Source organism: Acyrthosiphon pisum, chromosome X (genome assembly GCF_005508785.2).
Source record: "Acyrthosiphon pisum isolate AL4f chromosome X, pea_aphid_22Mar2018_4r6ur, whole genome shotgun sequence".
Taxonomy (NCBI): domain Eukaryota; kingdom Metazoa; phylum Arthropoda; class Insecta; order Hemiptera; family Aphididae; genus Acyrthosiphon; species Acyrthosiphon pisum.
In genome coordinates, this window is record NC_042493.1 from 44,089,548 (window position 1) to 44,099,749 (window position 10,202).

General features: G+C 27.8%; 2 protein-coding genes across 2 annotated transcripts in view; both read right to left on the reverse strand.

Moving 5' to 3' along the window:
- Positions 1-4,913: 4,913 nt before the first annotated feature.
- LOC103308027 (zinc finger BED domain-containing protein 4-like) lies at positions 4,914-6,938 on the reverse strand. The gene is made up of 4 exons (XM_016800785.2): positions 6,756-6,938; positions 6,533-6,674; positions 6,126-6,436; positions 4,914-6,008 (listed from the first exon to the last, which is right to left on the reverse strand). Exons 1-4 carry the CDS (start codon positions 6,936-6,938, stop codon positions 4,914-4,916), a joined length of 1,731 nt encoding a protein of 576 aa, XP_016656274.2.
- A 2,899-nt stretch (positions 6,939-9,837) lies between these two features.
- LOC103311577 overlaps positions 9,838-10,202 on the reverse strand; it is a 20,966-nt gene continuing 20,601 nt past the window's right edge. Inside the window, exon 2 of the mRNA XM_029486396.1 lies at positions 9,838-10,198. The gene's annotated coding sequence lies outside the window, so the exon portion shown is untranslated. The remainder of the gene's footprint in view (positions 10,199-10,202) is intronic.

Consider the following 10,202-nt stretch of genomic DNA (forward strand, 5'->3'; position numbering starts at 1 on the left):
AACAAAATGGGAAAATCGCTAGACGAGAAATCACGGGTGAATATCCAATGATGTAAAAATTTAAACTTCAAACTCTCATAAAAAATCTATGAATGATCTCGACTTTTTTTTTAATTTCCACTAACAAAAACTTACAATGAACCTTTATTACATTTTTGAGTTTTTCGACCAATCAAATAGGTATTTTTCTATCGCCATAAATTAAAAAAAAAACTAATGAAAATTGAAAATTTCATACGCCTATAAATAGTTCAACATGATTTAAAATATTTTTAAAATTGTATGGTTTATAGAAAATTCTAATTCAACATAGAAAGAAAAATAAAAAGTTTACAATTACTTGGACGTAAAATAAGAAGTATTTTGTAGAAAGCAACGATACTTTCATAAATAATAATAAAAAACACACGTCATAATATAGACCATTGTAAAATCAATACATTCTCATTGCTCCTATCAGAATCTAATAAATAATAATATAATTTGATTCAATAATTATTAATCTTACCTGGACTTTTAGTTGTAATTTTTTTTTGTATCGTACGTAAATAGTTTTTAGAATTGAAAGCTACAACTGCAGCTTCTATTCGTGTTTGATAATTATGACTTTGTTTAAAGTTAATTCGCTTCCCACCGATATACTTGTTAATCAAACTGTTTAATTGTTCACAAGGGTTATTATCAACGTCTTCAATTAAACTTTCTGCATTGTTTGATAAGTGATACACAATTTTTCTAATTTTAAGTTAAATATTGAAATAATGTATTATATGTGTTACCAATAGCTAAACTGCCATTTACAATAGCTTGATTTATTCCTAAAGAATTTGACTGTACTGTTCTCTCTGAATATAAAGTACATTCAAAATTACACATTTTACATTTAAATGTAAACACTGATGTATACCCTCTGCGACACTTATGCTGGAATACCATATCCAAGAAAGAACAGTCAAATTTGTCATGACGAATACTTTGTATTTGCTCAAACACATAACCGATATCGAAATATATCCATTTGCTTTTGTACATTTCGTGTGCTCCCTAGCCTGTTCTAGTTATTTTTTCTTTCCTAGTTTCGCCAGCATGTTGGTTTCTTAAACAATTTCTTTGTATTTCACCTTCACTAGTGTTGAATGACACAGCTAATTGGCGAACAGCTTCTTCCCGAGCTAGTCTATCTTTATATTTAATATCTTTAGGATTCCATAAACAAGGATTGTTTTCATAATCAAAAATTAGTTTGTGTGTTTCGTCAATTGTTCATTCTTTTTTTAAGGAAGACATAATATTAAGTTTTTAATATTTCGTTAAAAACTATACTTAAATAAATAAAATAAATACATTTATTTAAAAAGTGATATAATTATTATTAAATAATTATATTATAATTATAAAAACTGTACAACATGACTGTCAACTGTTTTGATTCAACAAAAAAGATTCCACAGTCGACGGTTATTTCGGACATGTTCAGACGGGCACAAGAATTATCACGAGAGTTGTGTCGCGGAAATTGGATAAGTGTACGACAGAAATGTAAACAATCGTTCATACATTGACAGTTTACTGTCATACAGTTATTTCGTGAAAACAATGTCATCGTGTGAATGAGCCTTAAGAAACGACATTTTCACCAAATAAAAGGAGAAATTTTTCTGTGAAATATCGTTTTTATTTTTTCGATATCGGTTCTACAAAAAAAGTTATTCAATTTTTAAAAACACAAAAATAATGGATTTTAAAACAATAAGAACTTTTTTCGTATAAGTGATATCAAAAAAATAAAAACGATATTTCACAGATAATTCTCTCAACTATGTTGTATATCAATTTGGAGTCTTAACTATCGCTACAACTTGAGTGGTTCTATCCCACGTGAAACGGTTTTTACGAACGAATTTATACATGTGTAGCGTCCTCTTAATGTTTTTACGATTCCTTTTTACTTTTTATAGACTCCAATTTTTTTTCGAAGTATTTTAAACACATTGTACATATTTTTACAAACTCATCTGTGAGTGTCTTCAAACACCCCATTTGAATAAATGTTTTATTCAAAATCAATAATTGATTTATGTCGTTTGTTGCATTATTATTTTTAATTAATTTTTCCAAACAGATGTTACAGTTGAAAAATCCAGACATTTTTTTACTAAATAACCAGCAAAGTATACAATTGAACATGTTTCTAATGTGGTTGTTTTTTCTGGAACAAATATATTTGGAGACAAATCTGAATTTGAATTTTCTATTTTATCTAATACTTCTCTTTCTTTGTGTTCAATAGTTGTTCCTTCAGTATAGACACATCAGATAAAACATCAACTGTAAGAAAAACATTATTGTCTTCTTCATAGTTGCACAACTCTGAACATTTCCTAAGGCTAAATGTACAAATGTTTGCATAACAACTTCTGAACATCCTTGAAGTTGGATTACGATTATACCCGTTCTTTTGCAGCATTATAGAAAAAAAGATTTTCCTGTGGGTACTGGATTAAACGGTTAGTCAATAAGAAATACGGTTTTTCAGTATCACATTTATTCAATACATAGGATTTTTCAATTGCATATAGTTCTAAAATTGAGTTGATTAACCAAACGATTCCTGTAAAGCACGAAGGTTGTGATTTAATATTTTTGTTTTTATGTAGTTTTCTAAATTCTAGGAATATGATGCGTGTATTTTTTAAAATTTAAAATAAGTCATTGTTAGGTTCACTTAATGGCCGAGAATTAGAATTTTTGTCGTATAAGCTTTTGCTGTTTAAAATATCGAAAGTGTCATTGATTTCCATTTTAAATTCCGCTGTGTCTGATGTTAATTCTCCCGTAGCGAAACATGTACGAATTGATGCTGAAACTGATTTACTAAATATTTGAGTTGCATATTTCACTGACATTTTTTGCCACGCATTTGGATGTAAATGATTTGTTGTTAATTGTGACATTGAATGAGCTGTCTTACTACTCACATAAATTGCAAATGTGTCATTGATATCTTGGAAACAAATTTTTGTATTGCCAATTTCTATGTCATCGTTCATTAAATTGTTACGTAAACTTCTTATGAGGTGTGGGACGATAATATATTAGACATATTTTCTTACCACAGAAAGTTATAGAAAGTTAGAAAATGTAGGACTTTAACCTGAGGCTCCTAATACAACCTTGGTCTTGAACGGCAATTCACGATTCCGCATATATCTTTTAATTTACACGATTCCACATAAAACTAATTTGCGACGTCGCCGATTGTATTATGAAAATTATTTTAAACATAAAAATGGTTGATATTAATATTACATATAAGTCATATTATAACCTTCGACCATTTAAGATTAAAACATTATTTTGGTTTTTCCCCAAATACTAGCTTATTTCCACCAGAATTTAAGAAATTATTATACAACATAGAATTTCTTTTTTTATATATTTTAAATAATATAATTCTACTTAAAAAATACAATTATAATTTATTATTATGATTATTAATTAATGTTAAATTTGCACCATTATAGTATATAATTCACAACAACAAAACAGGGGGAAGTAGGTAACTGCTCTCCTATATAGTTTGTTTCGTGTATACCTCATAATTGGAAACTTTAATGTGAAATTTGAATACGATGATAAACTATTGCATACGAAAAAAAAATTCCGATCAAAGACTGTCTGCCAGTCTGTATTACTAAGTATATTGTATAATATTATAATTAGGTCCGTTACCCCAGCACTGCCAAGTTTGAATCTGAATATCAAAATTATCCAGTATTATGTTCTTTATTTTGTATAATTTTGTACAATCAAAATTAAATTTTGTACACCTCTCCTAACCCGAGAAAACGCGATTTTCCTATGTCCGTGCTGCGGTAACGTTACCCCAGCACTGCCCATGACCAATTAGTGATGGGAAAAAATAACAGGAACAGTGATTTATAACAGTTATTACTCTAGTAACAATAACAAGCTGTTACTTGAGGAAAAAAATAACTGTTACGATTATTTTGATTATTTGAGTTTTTAAATTTGGTCTTACTGACTCTGTGTTATATACTGTTAATACTGTTACTGCTGTTACTGGCTGTTACTACTTACTGCTGTTATTGTCTGTTAACCTGTTATCAATATTGTAAACTGTTACACTGTTGTTAGTTGTTACTGGTTATTGGTTATTGATATTTGTGACTGTGATACCTATTTAGTATTTGTTATAAAAACAAAAGTTGCTACTTACTACTTAGTACTTATGTCTTATTATTCATTTTTATTTGAAACATTTTAGTTTTTGGTATTTTCTATTTACTGTTTGTTTTTGATACTTGATAGTTGATACTAACATATTTATAACCTACAATCAAGAACAATAAATATAATATGTATATTATAAATTTTAATAGTAAGTAATACAGTTAATTATAAAATAATAAAGAATATCAACCACAAAGGCTCAAAATAATAATAATTAGTAGGCACTAGGCAGCTTCATACCTCTATTATAGCTTAGAATTATAATTAAAAACGGTTATAAAACGGTGTTCATAAAAAACTAAATTACTAAAAGTTAATTCATACAAATAATGAATAAAAAACTTATATAACTTATAAGCATAATTATTAATTATATCAATAACAAAAAATGTAATAATAAATAATAAACTATTTGTTATAGTATATAAAACTAATGAAAAAAAAACAGAAAATCGTAATGTTTGCTTATAATTATAACAATCCTTATAATCCTTTTAAGCGAAAAAATTGTATGTTATTTTTAAAAAAAAATATGTTTTAATACCTTCTGTAATATAATAAATTCCATAAAAATAAAATATATAAATGGAGCAATCTTAATATTATCAAGAAATAAAATCATAATAATAAAATTGGAATTTAAATTAATACTGTAATAGTTAATTTGAATTATAGTTGAGGAATAAAAGCATTTTAACTTTATCATTTTTCAGACGACAACGACGGTCATTTAAAATTAATCCAGCCTTTGAAAACACTCTTTCACACGGTACTGATGTACCTAAACAGCATAGTGTTCTTTTTGCTAATATGTGTAGATACGGATAGTTATAACTATTTTCACGCCACCAATTTAACGGATCGTTATTTCTTTGCAGTATAGCAACTTCTAAATAACGTCGGACTTCAATGATTGCACGAGATGTTGATGTTCCAGTAGGTAGTACCTCTGCTGCGTTACGATCAATTGTATCCCAAATTGATATACTTTGATGTCCAAAAGTTTGCAAGTCCCGTACCTCTTCAGAACCATTCTCAGGTGGTGGAATTTGTTCATTACGTTCTGCTGTTTGGTTGTTTTCAATTCGAATAATCGCCGTCAAGTTTTCAATGATATCATCTTTTGTGGTCTCAAGAATAGATGTACTATGCAAAAAAGGTATATTTTTGAAACGAGGGTCTAAAAATGTGCTTCGACGTAATGTTCTACTTTTTTCTAAATTTTTCCAGGTGTCTTTTTCAAGCATAGTACACAATAGCTTGTTTACAATATCAAGAACTCTAGGGTTATAATTCATTTTAGACATTTTACTGCATACATCAACTAGACCCTGAGACAAAACAATGACCAGTGAAGCTGTCATCAATTTTTCTCCGCTTACAACTCTGGTAGCTTCTTCAAAAGGCTTAAGTACTTGGCACATTTCTTTTAGAATTACCCATTCTTCACCCTTAAGGTTTTCCGGCGCTTTATCCAGTAAACCTAATGTACCACGAATAGAGTCCTCCAATTCAACAAACCTACTTATCATATAAAATGTTGAGTTCCAACGAGTCTGAACATCTTGAATTAATTTTTTTGGTTGACTGATACCATTATTAATTTGATAAGTATGTAGTTTATTATTTGCCACAGTACTTTTTCTAAAATGTGTAACAATTGCCTTTACTCGATCTAACAAACTATTTTCCAGTGTAAGGGAAGACTGAACGACAAGATTCATAGTATGTGCAAAACATCCCATGGATTTAAGCTGTAATATATTTAATGCGTTTTTTATATTATTGGCATTGTCCGAAACAGCAAGAACAACTTTTTTTTTCAAATTCCATTCATTTAATGTTTGTTTTATTTTTTCACTTAAATTTACTCCTGTGTGATGATCATTAAATTCAAAACACCCAAGGAGAACTGAATGCAAGCTGAAATTACTATCGATGAAATGGATAGTAACAGCCATAAAACTTTCATTGTTACGAGAAGTCCAACAATCGGTTGTCATACAGACACTTTCAGCTTCCTTCTCAACCAACTCTTTCATATCAACAACACATTTTTCATATAAAGCTGGTATGTATGTTTTGGATATAGAGTGTCTATCAGGAAGAATAAAGTTTGGATTTAACAGTTTCACAAATTCTTTAAACCCTTCATCTTCTACTACTCTAAATGGTTGGTAGTCTTTTGTAAATAATTTTAAAAGAGCCCCATCAATTTTTTTTTTACTATCAACAGTCATTCTTTTAGGAACATAACCAATTATGCTAGTTTGCTTACGTTTACGTGCAACTTCAGTTGGCCTCGACATACAAATACTGGCTGATGAAGATACAGGTGCCATTGATGATCCAGATGTAGAAGGTTGAGGATCACGAGTTTCTGAGTCGTCTGGATTGTCAATATTATCTTGGTGTGTGTTCTTAAAAATATAAATATAAACATTAAGTTAAATTACTTTTTATACTTTTTTTATTTTATTATATTTATGATTGAAACTTACTTGATTTTGACTCACTGGATTATTAGCTGGTGAACAGTGTATTAAGTGTCGGTTGGATAAATGTTTTTTCAAATTTGTAAGTGTGGATTTATAAGAGTATTTACGTTTACAAATATCACATTTTGCGTGAATTCCATCAATTATAGTAAAATGTTCCCAAACACTACTATATCGATTATCCATGTTAAATGTTAATATAACTAATTACTATTTATTAATATGGATTTTACTAAAACAAAATGTGGTTACAGAGATGGACTTGATCAGATCACAACTCAGAATACTTATGAAGAAAATAAAACAGACCAAATATGTCTTATCTGGTTTCTTTTTGCACAAAGTACAGACATGCGAGAACAGGAATACTTTTTTAGTTAAAAATATGTTAAAATAAAACCTATAATTACATAAGAAAATAAAATGACTATAAATAGAATGGTTTTAATTATTTGTGGTATTCATTGACATACAACAATGACTATTTTAGTTTCAGTTTCAGTTTCAGTTTATAGAAAACCATTAAATATTATATTAACAGATAATAATAATATGTAAAACTTTTATTGTTTATGTAATTTAATAGAAAGAGTAGGACAATTGAACTTTTAAAGTTATTTGAAAATATTTACATGATTATACATATTTTCAGTCAATATTACCATAGGAGAAGGAAAAATAAAATAAATAAACAATTTTATTCATAATAGGTATACTTTAATTTTCAATACATACAATCTATACATAATAAATTAAATATATTGTGTTCACATTTTAGGTAGAATTATTTTAGTATATATTTTCATAGCTCATAATAAATAGTTGATAGTCTATTATTTTTCTGTAATATTTATGGGACAAAATTATTTGTTGATTATTTTATTTTTTCAAAATTAATATTTTTTAAATTAATAAATAAATATCCACATAAAAACATTTTTAGATTCTGAATTTCTAAATGAAGTTGATTTAACTTTTTTTTTTTTTTTTATTGTGTCTGTCGTCTGAAGATATTTTTTCTAGTAGAAATAATGCTCCAATCTTCAACATTGAAAAAGATTCCTGGTTGTAAATTATATCTAGTTTGTGCTTTGAAAAGTTCAAAAGTACAAAATTCTAATTCTACTTTATAGATCCTCGAGAAAAACAAAAATAAAATCTCATCACTACATTTTAATAATATCATAATAATAATTAATTGGTCATCATGGTCCATGATATAAATTTTTATTAAAAATAATTTCAATATTATTAAAATCATTTTTTAATGTTTGGTTTTGGTACTTAATCTTAAGGAAACCTGTTTAATTGAATACAATCATCGAATTCAAATTTATTATTACATCTGTTACAATGACCTAGGTTCTCAATAAAAAGGTAAAATAGACACATACTGTACACTGTACAGCAGAGCAGATAGTTACACATCTAACTGTACACTTTTTTAAATAAATATCGCCTAAATATATTTATACTCATATTATAATGAATAGTGACTGGTTTAATAATTGCACTTAATAGTTGAAATCGAATGAGGGAATATTATTACCTATTTAAAATAGGTACCTACTACCTTTAGTATATGATTAGGTGGGTGGTATACTACTAAAGGTAATATGTATGTACAATAAAAATATAATACAATAATATACCTATTAAAATGTATTTAAATATTTAATTATACTACATAGGTTAGCTGTTAAACTGAATACACTAAATATTAAATATACCGAAAAATAACACTATATAGTAACAGTAACTGTTATTTTCACTGTTATTTTTTGAGTAACAATAACAGTTTGTAACAGTTACAAAAATTGATAACAAGTTGCCATCACTATGACCAATTACTATCGAATTAAAATTTAACTTGTACAGTATTATGTACTTTATTTTGTACAATTTTGTACAACCAAAATTAAATTTTGTACACCTCCCCTAACACAAGAAAACGCGATTTTCCTATGTCCGTGCTGTGGTAACGTTATCCCAGCACTGCCCATGACCAATTACTATCGAATCAAAATTTATTTTGTACAATTTTGTACACCTCCCCTAACACGAGAAAACTCGCTGGATTTACATTTAAAATTTAAAAATAGGTAAGTAATATTGATTAATAATAATATGAATGAGGAATAAGTTCAAAAATTAAAAGTGCAGGTAGTGTGATGCTTGATAAGAATAATATTATCCTGATTCCTGACATTAGTTTTGGAACATCTGGCAATTCTGTAGTCTGCACACAACGAGGGTGTTAAGTGTATTGATACACCGTGGTTCGTGTTTTGGTATTTATAGATTAGTAAGCGAAGTTTATTATTATTGAATTAATTCAATAAATTACCATATGACAATTAATATATATATATATTATATTATGTTTATGGATGGAAGAAAATATTAACCGATGTTTATTTTTATACTTTATATTTTATGTACATTGTACCTACAAAGTGTATTATACTGTATAGTACTATATTACTATAGTGTATGTTATAATATAATTTTATTATTCCCACTGCATGGTTGTGCTATGATAGAAACTATTATTTTGGTTTAGTATAGTGATATATCGAGTATACCGACTAATATACTTTTATATACTTTTTTATTTTATTACTTCGTTGCAGTTATAATTTAAAAAGTAAGTTATTTGCAAATTATAATAATTAAATATGGAATATGCATGTTTAGTAAGTAGTTTGTTTACTAGAAATGTCAGGAGAAAATATAGGAAGAAAACCTAAAATTGAATTCATCAGCATTATCGAAAATGAATTATTAAGTTTAAACATGAAATTGTCCAGGACGGAAATAGTAAGATTTGTATTATTTTAATTAACGTTATTACTGCATTATAATTTTTAAGTTAACTTTCTAGTTCACAATTTTGCTCCATTCTAAATTTGTGTACCTACTAGAAAAATATCCTAATGGTTGTGCATAATACTAATAGCCAAATATTATTATACCGATTATGTTGTTCTAATCTTTGTATTTAACTCATTCATCATACTTCAGCATAATTTTAAGAGTTTTGAGCAATAAGGTTCATTAATGTTACTTACCTTTTTTTTTTTTGTTTTTTTTTTTTTTTTTGGTAATGCACCACTACATGGGAGACGCACGTTTATCACATTACTTGACCCCCATGCAGTATCGTTTATTTATAGTTTACATCGTTTATTCCGGCTCGCATGAATCGCAGTTTGTACATGCAAATGTACATACCGCGGACTCCATGATGCCTTACACAGTTTACGTTTTTTACATTAATTTTTTTTTTTTTTTTTTTTTTTTTCCCATTATTCATAAACATGACTGCCTAGGACAGCCGGGGCAGACCCCAGACCGACCCTACATATTGTTTGGTCAGTTTAGCTTTTACTTTTGCGTCTTCTCGGACCGGTAAAACCAGCCATCCTAGACTTCTCGTCCTGTGCCTTT

Excerpts from the sequence above, each read along its gene's own strand:
- LOC103308027 (XM_016800785.2), bottom strand. The coding sequence starts at position 6,938 with ATGGATAATCGATATAGTAGTGTTTGGGAACATTTTACTATAATTGAT. Across the intron at positions 6,675-6,755 it reads ATCCAGTGAGTCAAAATCAA|AACACACACCAAGATAATAT; the intron begins GTAAGTTTCAAT and ends TATATTTTTAAG. Across the intron at positions 6,437-6,532 it reads AACTGAAGTTGCACGTAAAC|ACTACCAACCATTTAGAGTA; the intron begins GTAAGCAAACTA and ends TATTTACAAAAG.